The following is a 19,171-nucleotide window of genomic DNA, read 5'->3' as shown; positions in this document are numbered from 1 at the left end:
TTCATGCACGGTTCATTTTGTGCACCAGTAAAAGAACATGGTAACACTTTAGTATGGGGAACATATTCACCATTAATTAGTTGCTTATTAACATGCAAATTAGTAACATATTGGCTCTTAACTAGTCATTATTAAGTACTTATTAATGCCTTATTCGGCATGGCCTTATTATAACCCTAACCCTCTAACCCTGGCCCTAACCCTAACCAAATAACTCTAAATTAAGTCTTAGTTACTTAGAATATGTTCCCCTAGAGTCCAAAAAACTCCAAAAAAAAGTCTTTGTTACTTAGAATATGTTCCCCATACCAAAGTGTTACCAAAAACATATAACTTTGTCTTGAATTTGATTGAAAATGTGTATTTTTTATTTTTCACTAAAGAAGGCTTTGGTGACTGCGCATATGAAACTGGTGGGGTTCGGTACCTCCAACAAGGTTAAGAACCACTGCCGTAGATGATGAAATCCCTAAATTCCTTGCAATAGCTCGTTGAGAAATGTTGTTCTTAAACTGTTCGACAATTTGCTCACGCATTTGTTCACAAAGTGGTGACCCTCGCCCCATCCTTGTTTGTGAATGACTGAGCATTTCATGGAATCTACTTTTATACCCAATCATGGCACGAACCTGTTCCCAATTAGCCTGTTCACCTGTGGGATGTTCCAAATAAGTGTTTTGATGAGCATTCCTCAACTTTCTCAGTCTTTTTTGCCACTTGTGCCAGCTTTTTTTAAACATGTTGCAGGCATCAAATTCCAAATGAGCTAATATTTGCAAAAAATAACAAAGTTTACCAGTTCGAACGTTAAAAAATCGTGTCTTTGCAGTCTATTCAATTGAATATAAGTTGAAAAGGATTTGCAAATCATTGTGTTCTGTTTTTATTTACAATTTACACAACGTGCCAGCTTCACTGGTTTTGGGGTTTTGTATATTTTTTTTTATACCTAAAACCAATTTGTTCTCTTACCTTTATTTGTGTACAAAGTCCAAGCGCCTATCCTTGGTTCTTTTGGTTTTAAAAGTCCCTGTTGTTCCTCTCTGTAGAAAGATGACCGTACGACATTTCCCTGCAGTTTATTGTATTGGCAAGATGATGATGTCATGCTTACATCAAAGACATTACACAGGCTGTTAATAGTCACAGGGTATGATTAATGTTACAACATACGTTATTGCAGACATGCTGACAAACAGGAACAGGCACGCGCCCTCCCGCTGAGTTTATGAAGGATTACGCAATCAGAGGGTAATTATGTGTGTTCAAAACAATTGGAATCATAAAGACAATACCTGACAAATATTAATATGTATTTATTATTGTTTTTATTTTTGCCCACATGCCAAATTGCTCATATTCGTTGTTGACGTTTTGACCTTTGGTTAAACAATACAAGTTAACAGAGACGTTGATGTGGAATGTGAATTTGTCATTTATTTAAAAAAAAAAGGACGACGCCAGAAACGGTGAGGGAAAAAATAAATATTGCAGGAAAGTTGTATCAAATTAAGAATGGCTAAGACCAACTACATCCTCTGTCATAAGTGCAACATGGTCCATTTCAGCGGCAGTTTCGGCATGGAAACACTTTGATCCAAGACATACCATGACATCGTAACGCCATCAAAGCTCAGCTTTAAGCGTTCGCGCAACAACGTGAAGCATTTTGAAACAAGGATGAAGTAATAAGAAAGGTAAAATATAATACATTTATCTATGGCAGCATGGGAAAAAGTTATGTATAAGTTTTATGCATGCATCTCATTGAACATGTGGTGCATTCAAGGATTGTCAATAGGTTTAAAATAATAAAAATAATATGATATAATAATATACCGTATTTTTCGGAGTATAAGTCGCACCTGGCGAAAATGCATAATAAAGAAGGAAAAAAACATATATAAATCGCACTGGAGCCCGGCCAAAGTATGAAAAAAAACTGCGACTTATAGTCCGAAAAATACGGTAACTAATAATAATATAGTCATAATAATAATGATGCATTTTTATGAATAAAGTTAAAAAAGTTAAAGTACCAATGATTGTCACACACACACTAGGTGTGGCGAGATTATTCTCTGCATTTGACCCATCACCCTTGATCACCCCCTGGGAGGTGAGGGGAGCAGTGGGCAGCAGCGGTGGCCGCGCCCGGGAATCATTTTGGTGATTTAACCCCCAATTCCAACCCTTGATGCTGAGTGCCAAGCAGGGAGGTAATGGGTCCCATTTTTATAGTCTTTGGTATGACTCGGCCGGGGTTTGAACTCACAACCTACCGATCTCAGGGCGGACACTCTAACCACTAGGCCACTGAGTAGGTAGTGAATAGTCTTATACACTGATGGTAATGCTACGTGAATAGGCTAATCCCTACTTTAAGCTCTGAAATAAAATTGACATTTATAATCATATTTAAGTGAATAATGAGAGGGTATAGGAATATTTTTTTAATTCATATTTTGGCCACTTTATATTTTTCTTTTTAGTAAAAAAAAAAAAAAAAAAACAGGTCCTTGTTTATGTTTTATGTTTATCTATATGCAGTATGTTGTACAGCTTTAAAAAGTCAAAAACCTAATGAAAGTTTTTACATGTGTTTTAAAAAAAGCTGGTTTGAACTCTTTGCACGTAACTGTGGCGAATTCCAGGATACTTGATTAAGTTAAGAAAATATTTTGAAGACACGGGCGGGGAAGGCTAATGCCCCAGGAGATAATAATAATAATAATATAGTCAGCAATGTAATACAAATAAATATAATATTGTCTTAATAATTATGTAATATTATGATTCGTATTGTCCACTGATGATCTCTACCTTACATTCTGAAGTGAAGAGAAACTTGACACATTTATAATCATATTCAACTGACTTAAATATTTAAGTACATTTGTGTTCTGGCCACTTTGTGTTAAATTGGTTGACACTTTTTTGTAAAAAATAAATTAAAAAGTAAACATGTGTTTTAAAAAGCTAGTTTTACTTGATTCATGCAATAATTAGTGTTTAGTGCATGGTAACATAGCAAGTGTGTGATTTGGGGTTTTAGGGAAGGGTGTGGGGCCCTTCAGGAATGTTGTGTATGGGGCCCCATAATTGATTGCTACTGCCTTGCAAGTTAATATGGAATGGAATGGTACTTACAGCACAGGCGTGTCCAAGCCTTTTCCACCAAGGGAAACGTCAAAATATGTTGGACCATGTTGATATTTGTTCCATCCATCCATCCATTTTCTACCGCTTATTCTATTTGTTCATTTATTACAAATGGTAAAAACAGATATTATATATTTTTAAAGACAACACTTTGTGTCAGCTTTGTATTACAGGTGACTAAGTATATTTCTAATATTTATTAGTTAGAACATTTGAGCTTTTTCTCAATACATTCCGATTTTTTACTCTTTTTTCTTATTTTTTTTTCTTATTTTTTTTTACTGTTGTTTTTTCCCCTGTACGAATGAAATAATAATAATACGATTGTGTAACTGCACAACCTATTGTGTTAAAATTCTGCCTGTATGAAAATATTCATGTTCAGTTACACATGTATCAGTGTTTATTATTGTTGCTGTATTTTTTCAAATTAATGAGTTCCTAAGTTAGTATTAGTTTTTAATCAACTAACCAAACTTGTATATATTGTTTTCCTTTCATTTTTATTTCAAGAGCTTCTAATATTTTTAGATCAGAGGTGTCTAAACTTCTTCCACCAAGGGGCTGCATACTAAAAATTTTGATATTTTCTTAATTTAAAAAAATGCTAAAAACAAATATTATATATATTCAAAGACAACAATTTGTGTCAGCTTTGTATTATAGGCAATGGAGTATGTTTTTAATCATGATTAGTTAGAACATTTAAGCTTTTTCTCATTACGTTCCAATTTTTTTGCTCTTTTTTGTTAAATTTTTACTGTTGTTTTCTATGGAAGTAGAATTGTCTCACATCAACTTATATATATATATATATATATATATATATATATATATATATATATATCAATATTATATTAATACGTGTGCATATATCAATAAATATACAAATACAAATGTGATATACAAATAAATAAATAATTTGCATAAATAAACGCGTATTTGTAAATATATTTTTAAGATTTGAAAATACATACAAATACTGAAAAGTCAAGTATCGGTCAATTTTATTTTATTTTTTTATTTAAAAAAAAAATATTGAAATCAAATATTATATATATTTAAGGACACAACTTTGTGTTATATGTGACTGAGCATATTACTTTTAATTATTACATTCCAATGTTTTCTTACATTTTCACTGTTGTTGAAAACTCAGTTTGCGGGCTGCAAAATAGCCCCCGGGCCGCTCTTTGGACACCCCTGTAGTAGCATTTAAATACATAGCCTTTGGAACATGTCATACAAATACTGATATAAAGGAAATAGCCCTTTACAAAATTATCTAGTAATAAATAGATATTTTATTAATTTTTCTGGCATAAGGCTAAGAAAAGCTGTAAAACATGTTTTGTTTTTTTAACTGTGTCTTTATCTTACATAAACATGACACACCTTTTAGATAATGTATTTAAAAACATGTAGATGACTTAGTTAGCATCAATAAATAGATTTAATATGCTCCGAGGCGTTGTGGTTATGTCATATTGCACTGCCTCCTGCTGCTGCGACCTTTCACCTACTTCTCTCACACTGACAGTCGACAGTTGTGTTTACGGACGCCGAGGAAACACCAGGAAATCTAAACACAGGTAGCAAAATGAGTCGTGTTCTCTGCTTTTTTTCCCCCCCAACAGCTCCAAAATATAAATGGATACACAAAAAAAAAAAAAGAAAAAAAAAAAGCTTAGTAGCGAAAGTGCCGATAAGAACCGAGAATGTGTTGTTGATATTGTTTAGCTAGCGCCAGTAGCACGTAAACGGCGTCGCTTGGGATTTGTTCGATAAATGTTTATATGGGTTTAATATGAAACATGTCGTAGTTATCGATATAAAACAGTCGGTTTATATTAGTAGACGGATATATTGTCCAAACACGGTCGGCTCCGTCCTTGTGTTTTGTGTGCTTGTAAATCAAATGCACCCGCTGGAAGTGATGTCACGGCTGGTAATACGATACTGGAGCTGATATTGGTAGTTAAGTATCGATCCATTCATGTTTTCTATAAAAGAGCATAAAGTGTTGAAATTGAATATTGAAAGAAAAGGTTGCTTATATTTATTATCTTAGCTTGAGTTAGTTGGGGTGTGAGTTTAAACTGTTAAGTTAAAATCATGTGCTGTTGTTGAGTTAAAAGGGTGAGTGAGCAATGGGACTGCAATGTGGGTTGTTACATCACAGCACATCATAGCAAGCCCTGGGTATGTTGATGCAAATTGGGGATGGAACGATAAATGGTCGTGATGATAACCGCGTTGGAACTCCCGTTTTGAATTTGGAAAAACCGTGACTCATAACGGCACTTTGATAATTTTGTCACTAGTGTAGTCTCGATAGCAATATTTTGGTACCGGTACCAAAATTATTTCGATACTTTTCAATACTTTTCTAAATAAAGGGGGCCACACAAAAAAATGCATTATTGGCTTTATTTTAACAAAAAAAATATCACGGTACATTAAACATATGTTTCTTATTGCAAGTTTGTCCTTAAATAAAATAGTGAACATACTGGACAACTTGTCTTTCATTAGTAAGTAAGCAAGCAAAGGCTCCTAATTTAGCTGCTGACGTATATTGTCATTTTCCATTCTATCATTTCGTCAAAATTAAGGACAGGTGGTAGAAAATGAATTATTAATCTACTTGTTCATTTACTGTTAATATCTGCTTACTTTCTCCTTTAATAGACAATATAACATACATCCATAAACGTGGACGCATGTGAAAAAGTGCAATATATTTATCTGTACAGTAATCTATTTATTTATTTATATATATGTATTTATTTTATATATATATATACATATATATATATATATATTTATATATATTTATTTATATATGCACCTTATTGCTTTTTTATCCTGCACTACCATGAGCTTATGTAACGAAATTTCGTTCTTATCTGTGCTGTAAAGTTCAAATTTGAATGACAATAAAAAGGAAGTCTAAGTCTAAGTCTATAATGTTCTATCTACACTTCTGTTAAAATGTAATAATCACTTATTCTTCTGTTGTTTGATACTTTACATTTGTTTTGGATGATGCCACAAATTTGGGTATCAATCCGATACCAAGTCGTTACAGGATCATACATTGGTCATATTCAAAAAGTCCTCATGTGTCCAGGGACATATTTCCTGACTTTATAAACATAATATAAATAAAAAGATGTGATGACAAAAAATATCGACGTAATCATAGTAGTATCAACTAGATATGCTGCTGTACTTAGTATCATTCCAATGGATGTTAGGTGTAGATCCACCAATGGCGTTTGTTTACATTTTGACGCCGGTGAGCTACGGTGTGTAGTGAAGCATGTTTAGCTATTCCTCGTCCTGCAGGGATGATACTTGTAAGAAACTTACTTTATTTGTCACCATGGAGGCGAGGATTAGGGTATGGCGGACTGGTACTTTTCAGAGGCGGTATAGTAGCGAATATGATTCATTAGTATCGCGGTTCTATACTAATACCGGTATACCGTACAACCCTACTTGTCACTACCCAATTGGGCCCGGAAGACCCGATCGGTAAGACGTCACTTCCTGTCAGCTTGTTTTACGGTTTTCTGTAGATATCTGCTACCCACCGATGTCTGCCACACCAACGCTACTGAGCATGCTCACAAATGCAAAAAATGCAAATATTTGCATGAAACAAAATACTAATATAAAGGAGCTGCCTTGTATGCCCTGTGTACAAGTACTGACTTTAAATTACGTTACTTTCATTGAATCAACTGACCAGTGAGCGTGTAGACCAGGGGTCGGCAACCAAAAACGTTGAAAGAGCCATATTGGACCAAAAATACAAAAAACTAATTTGTCTGGAGCCGCAATAAATGAAAAGCTGTATATAAGTCTTGTAAAGAAGGCAACACATGATGTAAGTGTCTATATTAGCTATACTAGCCTACTATCAAAATGACTATGTGTCACAGGCTGAAACAAATCTTCGTTGACAGAAATGTTGAAATGTAATATTTATTCTACACATTTTTACAACAATAGAAACCATTAGTAAATCAGAGGCTAATCAGAAGGTGAGATAACTCCTGGAAATTACTGGCTTTTAATGGCCAAACGTATAGATGTGTGTGCCCAAGTTAAAGGAAACGGCAGGCCGTCTTCTTTTAATAGATTTATTACAATCTTTGGCAAGCTGTGTAATGTTTGCTGTGGTCTGGAACAACATGGCACAAAAACTGAAATGCAGTCAATATTACATACAGATAATGTGTCATGACACATGGAAATATAAATTACATACAAAGAGGACAAAAGTAAAGGATATTAAATAAGCTCAGATTTACCTACAAATAAGGCATAACGATGCAATATGTACATACAGCTAGCCTAAATAGTATGTTAGCATTGATTAGCTTGCAGTCATATAGTGACCAAATATGCCTGATTAGCACTCCAACAAGTCAATAACATCAACAAAGCGCATATTTGTGCTTTCACGCACAGCACATAACGTTTGGTGGACAAAATGAGACAAAGAAGGAGTGGAAGATTTTGCATGTAAACAAACTGTTGCGTCACAGTCCACACTATGGTGAGTTCAAGAACCGCCGAAATTAGTAGGACAAAAACGATGTTCACCAAATGCGCTCACCAGTGTGTCATGTCTGTGTGATCATGTTTTGTTTTAGTCATGTTCGGTTTTGTTTTTGGACTTTTTGTGCACTTTTGTTTTGTTTTGTGACAATAGCAACCCATTAGTTTTCACCTGTCACGTCACGTTTTGAGTCACGCACCTGTTTTTGCTAATCATGTCGGTAGTATTTAAGTTAATTGTTTTCAGTTCGTCGTCCTGGCGAAATCCCGGATTCATACCCCTGTCACACTTTTGCCTCTGCGCACGTCATGCCATGTCCAAGTAAGTTTTTTTCTATTAATGCCACAGTTAGTGTTTTTTGTTTAATTATTCACAGTTTTTTGCCCACGTGCAAGTCTTTTTGTTTCGTTAGTCAAGTTTGTACATCCGCCTTGAGCGCGCTTTTTGTTCCTTTGAGTGTTATAAATAAATATGTATTTACCTTCACGCCATGACCAGTCCAGCTTTACTTGCATCTCGGGAAAACAAACACACCATAGTCCCCGTCTTGACACAGTGAAGCATACACACACACATATTAAACAGTGGGCTTTCTAATAATTGGGAAGGGTTGTGTCATGTTTGCCCTCAAACAAAAAAACATACTAAAACAAAAAAATATATTTTCCACCCATCTTTTTCCATTTTCAATGCTTTTTTAAAAATGCTCCAGGGAGCCACTAGGGCGGCACTAAAGAGCCGCATGCGGGCTTGAGAGCCGCGGGTTGCTGACCCCTGGTGTAGACAAATACAGTGTGAGGGAATTCACATTGACGCAAACAATGTTTTAGCTTACATTTTGTTGTAATCACTGTGGCGAAATTCGACAGTATTCATTTTGAAACCGTACAGATATAAAATGGCAAATAAATCGATCTGTTTTACAACTTTATTTACATCAAATATTTCACTTCACAATTCTGACGTTGTAAACTTCTACATTGCTGTCCTGGCAACTAAGATATTCAAATGTTCACATTGAACCGAAAAACTGTGCTCTCTAAGCATGAGTTGGACGCCACGACGACACTATCTTATCTCCCGCTGTAGTTAGTTTTTATGGCTAATACCGAAGCACGCCGATGTGTTACTACGCTAGAAAGAGAGTTCCTCAGTGTTCACTCTTACAATAACAAAGTAGCTACAGTTTAGTTATTATCCGGGTTACGGAACGTGAATGATGTATTGGTGACGATTTTTGAATGTATTTAAAAGGGATTTAGCGGTAGAATTGATTGCTCCCATTAGCTGCATTGCTAGCGACTTAGAACAAGCTGATTTTTACATGTTAGAATGCAAAAAAAAAAAAAAAAATTTGTCTTCTTGTCTTTCATAATGATTGTGAACGAAAGGGGGAAAAAAAAAAAAAAGTGCAATTCCCCTTTAACACAAACTTTTTTTTTTTTAGAGAATACCGTAATTTGCCGGCTATATATGACAAACCCAGGCATGTGATTTGACCACAATGAAAAAGACTGAAAACATTTCCGGGGGTCTGGGGGACGAAGGCCCCCGAAGCTCCTGGTTTTTCACTCAAATTAACAAAGACAGCACCATTTGAAGAAAATATTTTAGTGTTTAAAGACATGAAAACATCATTAATAGAACATACATAACCCAATTATCCTAATGAATCACTGTATATGGTTCAGTCCCAACAGTATTTAGTCACTAATATTTACATCTTGTGTTCATTTCACATCCACAGGTGTCACATTGATCAGTGTTATTATCACTAATAACAATTCACAGTTTTAATGTATATGCCTAATTGCCTACAAGTTTAGTTATAAATATAACAAAATACCAAATGTAAACATTTCATTCTTTTCGCCAAAATAGGATATCAATTTATGAAAATAATTAAACATGTTTAGTATTGTTTACTCATATTTGAAAATAGGAAATAATAATAATGTGAGGACACTGACATATTGCATGAAACAAGTGTGAAAATATTTACCTTCAAGATTGTTACACCGCTGACAATGTTGTTTCAAGAGACTACATAAGAACTTAATATTACAAAATAGTATTATATGCAAATTTATTTCAAATTAATTGTTAACTGGAATCAATAATGCGACTCTTTGAATTTCTGTAATTTCATAATATATTTTCACGTGGCTTTTTATTTTTAGAAAAACCCATTTATATTTCGCAAAGCAATAATTGGTTAATATTTAAAACAAACATGCGTATTTCGCAAGCAAATATTTTTTAGCTTACCTCATTATTAACAACCCTGTCTGCAACTGAAGTGGGTTGTTTGGGTGGATCTTTCCTCTCGATGTCTACGGCAGTTGTCGATGTAAACAAAGGATGAAGTCCGTAAGGTTTGCTCACTTTCGGTTGACATCCAAAAGTACCAGCTAGTGAAAAGTTTGTTTTCCTTGCTTCAAGTTGTTTCATATGTTTTTGGCGTTTCGCATGTACTTCCAAAGCCTTGAAACCTTGTGATCCATAGTCAATATTATCATGACACCACGTGCACAAAACCTTTCCGGGACGATCGATTTTCCGAATAAAATCACCGAACAAAGTCGTAACTTCCTACTTCCCAACAGTATCAGTGATTTCCCTTTCCATCCAGTCCCATCGAAACTTATTTTTGACATGTTTATCAATTTCTTTTACTCGTAAAGCGTCCTTTCTCTCGAGAACCAACATCGTTTACATATGGAAAATGGCGGTAATAACCATTATGAATGATGATGTTATTAACGTCATCATTCATAACAGATGTCCTGATTGGTCACAAGGAACATATCGACCAATCAACTACGGCGTAATATAAACTACGTCTCGAATCTTGATTTAGGGTTGGAAAAAAAAAACGGAAAAACGGGAGATAATTTTTTTTTTCTTTCCCGAGATTAAAAAAGACGGACTTCCGACTTTAGACGGAAAAATCACATGCCTGCAAACCCACCTCATTAAGGGACACATTTTATGTTGTACAAATATTCGTCTATTAGTCGTAGCCTTGAAACATGACGTTCTTTAACAAATTCAACAACACAGTAGAAAGTAGCATAATGGAAGGTTGGGCATCGATGGCAACTCAGTGTAATTGTGCGTTCCATTAACTTCGTAAGTTGGAAATCCAGGCTGGGAATGACATCACAGCCAAGTCATGAGCGTTTCAATTACGAGGTCGGAAATCAAGGTGGCCACATCGGGGTTGGTGAGGACTCCCCGACTTTCCGAGTAGGATTTCCAACCTTTGGGGGAATTCTAGTTCAAATTTACGACGAAGAACTCGGAAATTCCGACTTTCAAGTTCAACTGGAATGCACCGTTACGTTCAAATTCTCCCGGAATCATCCACAATTTTAAATGTTGATTCGTAGCTCATTCTGCCCCCCGGAAGAATGAGCTGCCAAAGAGATGTCTAAGCTGCTAACTGTATCACCATTCACCGTGTGGAGCCACTCCTCTGAGTCAATAATCCTCGAGTTCGACAAATAAAACTGCAGTTTGCAAGTTTTATTTATCACCGCAGGACAGGTTAGCAACTGTTGTGCTTCTCTGTTGTTGTTTAGCAAACACTCTCAGGCACACAAGTAGGGGGGAAACGGCCAATTCATAAATTGACAGTGTTGATACCCAGGGTAGTATTATTGTATGATTCATATTAAAGTGATTACATAGATATTTTTCCAAAATCGTATTTTTTCTTTTGTTTTCGGTAATGTTAACAAACTCTGGGAATAATCCCCTGGACACAGGACGACTTTGAGGGTAAACACCAAAGGATTTAAATGAGCCATAGATAGTTTTTGCTTCTGTTTAGTTATTGTTTTAATTTGAACAAACAATTGTAAGACAAAAAAGAATGAGTGGAAAAGTTGTGTTGACATTGTTACACAGTCAATAGTATCCACCATAAATGAATACAAAAAATTTAAAGGGGAACATTATCACAATTTCAGAATTGTTAAAACCATTAAAAATCAGTTCCCAGTGGCTTATTATATTTTTCGAAGTTTTTTTCAAAATTTTACCCATCACGCAATATCCCTAAAAAAAGCTTCAAAGTGCCTGATTTTAACCACCCGCCCATTTTCCTGTGACGTCACATAGTGAAGCCAACACAAACAAACATGGCGGAAAGAACAGCAAGCTATAGCGACATTAGCTCGGATTCAGACTCGGATTTCAGCGGCTTAAGCGATTCAACAGATTACGAATGTATTGAAACGGATGGTTGTAGTGTGGAGGCAAATTGAAGAAGAAACTGAAGCTATTGAGCCATATCGGTTTGAACCATATGCAAGCGAAACCGACGAAAACGACACGACAGCCAGCGACACGGGAGAAAGCGAGGACGAATTTGGCGATGGCCTTCTAACCAACGATTGGTATGTGTTTGTTTGGCATTAAAGGAAACTAACAACTGTGAACTAGGTTTAAAGCATATGAAATACATTTGGCAACAACATGCACTTTGAGAGTGCAGACAGCCCAATTTTCATCAATTAATATATTCTGGAGACATACCCTCATCCGCGCTCTTTTCCTGAAAGCTGATCTGTCCAGTTTTGGAGTTGATGTCAGCAGGCCAGGGAAGCTAGGGTCGATAGGGGGTTTAGCTCGCTCGTCTGCGGGAACAAACTGCCGCCATTTCTTGCCGTGCTACCGAGGTCCTTTGTCCCTGAATTGCTCACACACTCTAGCAGATTCATTGGGGGTCTGGCGGCAGATTTCTTTGACTTTATCGTTGGAAATGCATCTGCTTTGAGTGTCGCAGGATATCCACACATTCTTGCCATCTCTGTCGTAGCATAGCTTTCGTCGGTAAAGTGTGCGGAACAAACGTCCAATTTCTTGCCACTTTCGCATCTTTGGGCCACTGGTGCAACTTGAATCCGTCCCTGTTCGTGTTGTTACACCCTCCGACAACACACCGACGAGGCATGATGTCTCCAAGGTACGGAAAACAGTCGAATAAACGGAAAATAACAGAGCTGATTTGACTCGGTGTTTGAGAAAATGGCGGATTGCTTCCCGATGTGACGTCATCGCTCCGAGAGCGAATATTAGAAAGGCGTTTAATTCGCCAAAATTCACCCATTTAGAGTTCGGAAATCGGTTAAAAAAATATATGGTCTTTTTTCTGCAACATCAAGGTATATATTGACGCTTACATAGGTCTGGTGATAATGTTCCCCTTTAAGTCAATACATGTGATTGGTATAGGCCAATTTCACTCATGGATGATCTAAATCCGCAACATAAAACCCTGATTGAAATGGATATGTGTGAATGCTTTTTTATGAGCTTTTAAAAAAAATACACTTTTGGGAAAGTGCACTCCTGTGGAAAGAAACATTATAACGTTTAAATTCAAGTTAAATTATTGATTATTATATACCACTTGGAAATAGTACATTTTTGACCTTGCCTCTATAAAGAATCGGAATCGTTAGGAACTGGAATCAGTCAGATTTAAATAACGCCCAACCTTACTCAAGGAGAGCTGTCTTCGTCGTCCTCCCTTGTACCTGGGCCTTTTTCAGGGTCATAGTTGAGTGAACTCGGGGCGTCTATGTCCAGCGTTTTCACTGCCTCGTTTTGGCTTTCACTTTCTGCTGGCTTTGTGCCATTTTCTTTGGTACTGAATGATTTCATGTGAACAATTTCATTGGTCTACTGTGTCTCGTTTGGAAATGTCATTGGTCTGAAATGGGCGGCTTGTGGACTTGGAAGAAATCCATAAAATAGCCACAGCATTGTATAAAGTGTGGAGAAAAAGTAGCAGCACTTATAGTTACACATGCCGAAAATAATGTTAAACACCCTTTATTGCAAACTCTTGTTTGGCGAGGAAGTGAAGGTAAGAGCTATGCGGATAACACCGTCCTAATTTGCTACGAGTTCTGTCTTGAATTCCATAATGTTGATCCAAGTTCTACGCTGTCAACTTTCTTTGGCCCCATGGTCGCTAATTTGGTAACCATACTTAATTCAAAAAGTGCAGAGTCACCGTGGGATTCTTTGTCTGGACACTGGGTTCCTCGGAATGATACGCCGGCAGACGGACTAGTTTGTTACGCGCAATATTTGGCCACTCAATAACCAAGACGGTATATGAAAACCGGGGCAATATATTGGCGGAAATTCCTATCGAAAAGTGTGGCGTACAAAAACAAAGGTAGAAAGACATTTGCGTAGGTTTTTGTAGTATAAAGCAGTAGGTAACTTTTGAATTATACCCATTTGAAGCAAAAGTTTTAAACAAGGCCATTCAACAGCAATCACTTGACCTAGAGGCACATCTGGGCACTTCCGGGTTTCAGGCGATGGTCTAAGCCCCATTAGGCTACTGTTTATTTACCTGAATCAGTGCATATTTAGGCGTGTTTTGAGACGTTTAGAGGCTAATACAAGAGTGGTCATGAAAAAATGTTTTAAATGGGATGCAGTGGATTTTTACAATAAAAAAATTAAACCATTTATCTCCAATAGGTTACTGATACCTCACTTTACTTGACACTCATGGTATTTAGAGAAGAAAAGATTAGAGGCACATCATGTCTTTTACATCAAAGGGGTCCACAAAATAAGGCATTAATCCGGAAAGACAAAGTCAAACTTATTCCTGCATCGGTAAGTAACGTATTTATTTGATTGACATAACGAGTGCCGTGCTGCTGTGATCGTGACATTATTGAGAAAAAGGATACGTTTGTTTGCAGTTGATTTCCCGCTACAAATATTAGTCTTATCTAAAATTCATGTCTGCAGTTTTTTTATGTGTGATGGTCATATTTTGCCCCAACATTTAGTTATAGATGTCCTTGTTGTTCAGCAGTGTTTGCTAGCGATATCAAGAGTCAGTATATGCTGTTGAGCCTACGACAGATTTATTCATCTAGTTTATTATTACCGTATTTTTCGGATTATAAGTCGCTCCGGAGTATACGTCGTACCGGGCCGAAAATGCATAATAAAGAAGGAAAAAATATATATACATCGCACTCGAGTATACTGTAAGTCGCATTTTTGGGGGAAATTTATTTGATAAAATCCAACACCAAGAATAGACATTTGAAAGGCAACTTAAAATAAATAAAGAATAGTGAACAACAGGCTGAATAAGTGTACGTTATATGAGGCATAAATAACCAACTGAGAATGTGTCTGGTATGTTAACGTAACATATTATGGTAAGAGTCATTCAAATAACTAACATATAGAACATGCTATATGTTTACCAAACAATCTGTCACTCCTAATTGCTAAATTTGATGAAATCTTCTTCCTCTGTGTCGCTTCTAAACAACTCTGCCAACTCCAAATGTATGCGCTGCTTCCTCTTGCCGTTTTCTGCTGCATATTTCACTACGTCCAGCTTGTAATCTGCAGTATATGATTTCCTTTTTGGTGCCGTTTTTGTTCAGCCCTTCTCAGTTTTTATAAGTTACCTCCAATGTTGAAATTATCCATTTTTATAGCTACGGACATAGTAGCAGGTAGCATCCCATGACCCACAATGTACTTCTGCCATGACGCACAATGCACTTCTGCCATGACAGCCGAATTTTCATTGGTTGATGTGTGTGTGACGATTGCTGACGTGTGTGTGACGATTGCTGACATTCGCCTCGTCTCTTACGGGAATGAGATTAATATTATTTGATATTTTACGGTAATGTGTTAATAATTTCACACATAAGTCGCTCCGGAGTATAAATCGCACCCCCGGCCAAACTATGAAAAAAACTGTGATTTATAATCCAAAAAATACGGTACTATTAAGGATATTATCTTGATGATAACAAATATCACCAAATTCGCTATAATGTGGTCATCCATGTAGAATAAAATCACTTGGCTTTTCTGCACAACAACTTAGCTTTTAGATAGAAAATACGGTGATTAGACCAACAATCACAATATATATTACTCGGACTTACCATGACGTTAGTTCATTTGCACAAATAGGTCTTCATAGTTATATTTAGGCATAGCAACCACAAAAGAACACAAACTAATGTGATCTACTGTCCTTTTGTCACGTTTAGTGACAATATTTTTAATAGCCATTTCCTTCTACGCACTTTCCTTTTTTTCCCCGTGACTTTATTACCTTTTCGAACCACTTTAGGGATTTTATGAAAGCTCTTTCCTATCTCTCTATTTGAACGACTGAAACAGCCAAAACCAGAACAGCAATACAGCATTTTGTGCTTAAACTCTAAACTCACTCAAACTTAGTTTTAATGCTATGCTCAAGCTGTCGTGTGAATCAAGCCGCAAAGAAGAAAAACGGATGTGACGTCACATGCAACCCTCCTATATTTTAGTTTGCACAGGTCATCAAAAGTAATGTAACTTCTTTATCAAAATTGCACACATAAATTTGCCTGAAAGGCATGTGAGGAATTGTTAATCAGAAGTTAAACATCAACCTGAGATTTATTATTTGGTATATAGAAATTGCTTGTTGGTCCGCAGGAGTAACAAATGTTCAAACACAGAGAGTCTTGGTTCCAACGTGTTTATGTTTTCTGGCACCATATGCGCTGCTGTCATCCAAACAATAAGCCACAATTAATCAAATGTTGTGTGTTTTATGTTGAAACAAATGTGTGAACTGCATCTGTGTCCTGTTGTCTAAACATCGTATTTCTGTTGAACTTCACAGTAGGCGGTCCTGCCTGATTTGGAAGAGACTCCTGGAAAAATGTTAAGAAACACCTTGACCCGGTTTGCCCGACCCGCCCTGCAGAGATGCACCTCTTCAATAGCTTGCCAGGTCGTAAGTTCCTGTAGACCAGAGAAGGTTCTCCGTCCACCGCCTGCTTGTCCGACATTTGTGCAGCTTCGTGGACAGCAGACTTTAGGTTCAGCCTCCCTCTCAGTGGCCAGCCACTCTGTGAGACATGCCAGGGCACTAGATGAAGAGCGGCTGCTAGAGGTTGAGTGGGAAGATGGAGGGCGTAGTGTTTACCCCTTCACATGGCTGAGAGACAACTGCCAGTGCTCCATGTGTACACTGCAATCAGCTCAGGCCCGCAAACTCTTGATGTCCGACTTGGACATTCACACAGGCATCGATGTTGTGGAGGTTACCAATGACAACAAGGTATGCAAATCATAAAATTAGAAACAGTTGTATTACTACTAATCTTATGTATATTCAGGCATAGGGTTGAGCGGTATACCGGTATCACAGTTTTTTTTTGAGACAATACCGCTATACCGGTATCTTTTGATCTGCCTTTGTTATGGCCGTTTGTAGTTGAGGGGGCGGGCAGGCACCGTGGTGTTCGGCGTGCGGGAAGAGTCTGCTGTGTGGCAAATGTTTTTTTTAATTTGAATGTATTTTACTGGCATAACTCAAGAAGTTCTATAGACCCCTCTGAGAGGTTTCATAAACAATAAAATAATATTTGAGTATCTATCTGAATTGGCTATCCAAGACTAAGGTAACGGACTTACCATGGTCAAGAGTTCTGAGTAACACATGGGGGGGAAATAACAGCGCCATTACAAAGAAGGGCATCCTGTTCAGGGGTCATGTTGAGTCTGTTCTATACTGTTTAAAGGGGAACATTATCACAATTTCAGAATGGTTAAAACCATTAAAAATCAGTTCCCAGTGGCTTATTATATTTTTTGAAGTTTTTTTCAAAATTTTACCCATCACGCAATATCCCTAAAAAAAGCTTCAAAGTGCCTGATTTTAACCATCGTTATATACACCCGTCCATTTTCCTGTGACGTCACACAGTGAAGCCAACACAAACAAACATGGCGGAAAGAACAGCAAGCTATAGCGACATTAGCTCGGATTCAGACTCGGATTTCAGCGGCTTAAGCGATTCAACAGATTACGAATGTATTGAAACGGATGGTTGTAGTGTGGAGGCAGGTAGCGAAAACGAAATTGAAGAAGAAACTGAAGCTATTGAGCCATATCGGTTTGAACCGTATGCAAGCGAAACCGACGAAAACGACACGACAGCCAGCGACACGGGAGAAAGCGAGGACGAATTCGGCGATCGCCTTCTAACCAACGATTGGTATGTGTTTGTTTGGCATTAAAGGAAACTAACAACTATGAACTAGGTTTACAGCATAGGAAATACATTTGGCAACAACATGCACTTTGAGAGTGCAGGCAACCCAATTTTCATCAATTAATATATTCTGTAGACATACCCTCATCCGCGCTCTTTTCCTGAAAGCTGATCTGTCCAGTTTTGGAGTTGATGTCAGCAGGCCAGGGAAGCTAGGGTCGATATTCTTCTCTTGATCATCTTCGGTGGCATAAGGGACGGTGTGAGCCAAGACATCCAGGGGGTTTAGCTCGCTCGTCTGGGGGAACAAACTGCCGCCATTGCTTGCCGTGCTACCGAGGTCCTTTGTCCCTGAATTGCTCACACACTCCGGCAGATTTAATGGGGGTCTGGCGGCAGATTTCTTTGACTTTATCGTTGGAAATGCATCTGCTTTGAGTGTCGCAGGATATCCACACATTCTTGCCATCTCTGTCGTAGCATAGCTTTCGTCGGTAAAGTGTGCGGAACAAACGTCCAATTTCTTGCCACTTTCGCATCTTTGGGCCACTGGTGCAACTTGAATCCGTCCCTGTTCGTGTTGTTACACCCTCCGACAACACACCGACGAGGCATGATGTCTCCAAGGTACGGAAAACAGTCGAAAAAACGGAAAATAACAGAGCTGACTCGGTGTTTGAGAAAATGGCGGATTGCTTCCCGATGAGCGAATATTAGAAAGGCGTTTAATTCGCCAAAATTCACCCATTTAGAGTTCGGAAATCGGTTAAAAAAATATATGGTCTTTTTTCTGCAACATCAAGGTATATATTGACGCTTACATAGGTCTGGTGATAATGTTCCCCTTTAAGAACATACACGATTGGTAAAAGTGAATTTGACTATTTATTAGCTATTTGTTCAAATGTTTAGAATTGTATTGAATATATGTTTTTAGGGGTGTAACGGTAAGTGTATTTGTATTGAACCGTTTTGGTAGGGGGGTTTCGGTTCGGTCCGGAGGTGTACCGAACGAGTTTCCACACGGACATATTTAATAGGGTAGCGCACGTTGTGTAAACAATGCACACCGAGGCACAACACACGGCATGCTAGCAACGACCGGGTTACGACAACATATAAAAGCCAGAGCTGGAAGACCCTCCTGCCTCGTTAAGATCTCCCGTTTGGGAACACTTCGGCTGCGCGGTACGGAGGACGGAGGTTTGCCGACATTGTTCAGCAGCGGTAAGGCATGCTTCTGCCAACACGTCAAACATGCTAACCCATTTGAAGCGGCACCACCCCCCAAGTGAACATCGCTTCAACAAAGATAAAGACAAGCAAACAGTTCCCACCTCTTACTGCCAAGTTAGCCAGGTTGGGA

At 37.6% G+C, this 19,171-nt stretch overlaps 1 protein-coding gene across 3 annotated transcripts in view; it reads left to right on the top strand.

Moving 5' to 3' along the window:
• The first annotated feature begins 1,186 nt into the window (after positions 1–1,186).
• bbox1 (butyrobetaine (gamma), 2-oxoglutarate dioxygenase (gamma-butyrobetaine hydroxylase) 1) overlaps positions 1,187–19,171 on the top strand; it is a 78,094-nt gene continuing 60,109 nt past the window's right edge. The window contains exons 1-2 of one of the 3 annotated variants that reach the window (XM_061974841.2): positions 1,187–1,251; positions 16,428–16,868. In XM_061974841.2, the coding sequence (XP_061830825.1) occupies positions 16,467–16,868 (402 nt within the window). In that variant the 5' untranslated portion in view covers positions 1,187–1,251; positions 16,428–16,466. Of the gene's footprint in view, positions 1,252–4,550; positions 5,140–16,427; positions 16,869–19,171 lie in introns of those variants that run through there. The other 2 variants (XM_061974839.2, XM_061974840.2) reach the window with 2 other exon arrangements.

Source organism: Nerophis lumbriciformis, linkage group LG15 (assembly GCF_033978685.3).
Source record: "Nerophis lumbriciformis linkage group LG15, RoL_Nlum_v2.1, whole genome shotgun sequence".
Classification (NCBI taxonomy): domain Eukaryota; kingdom Metazoa; phylum Chordata; class Actinopteri; order Syngnathiformes; family Syngnathidae; genus Nerophis; species Nerophis lumbriciformis.
This window is presented reverse-complemented; position numbering and strand designations above follow the sequence as displayed.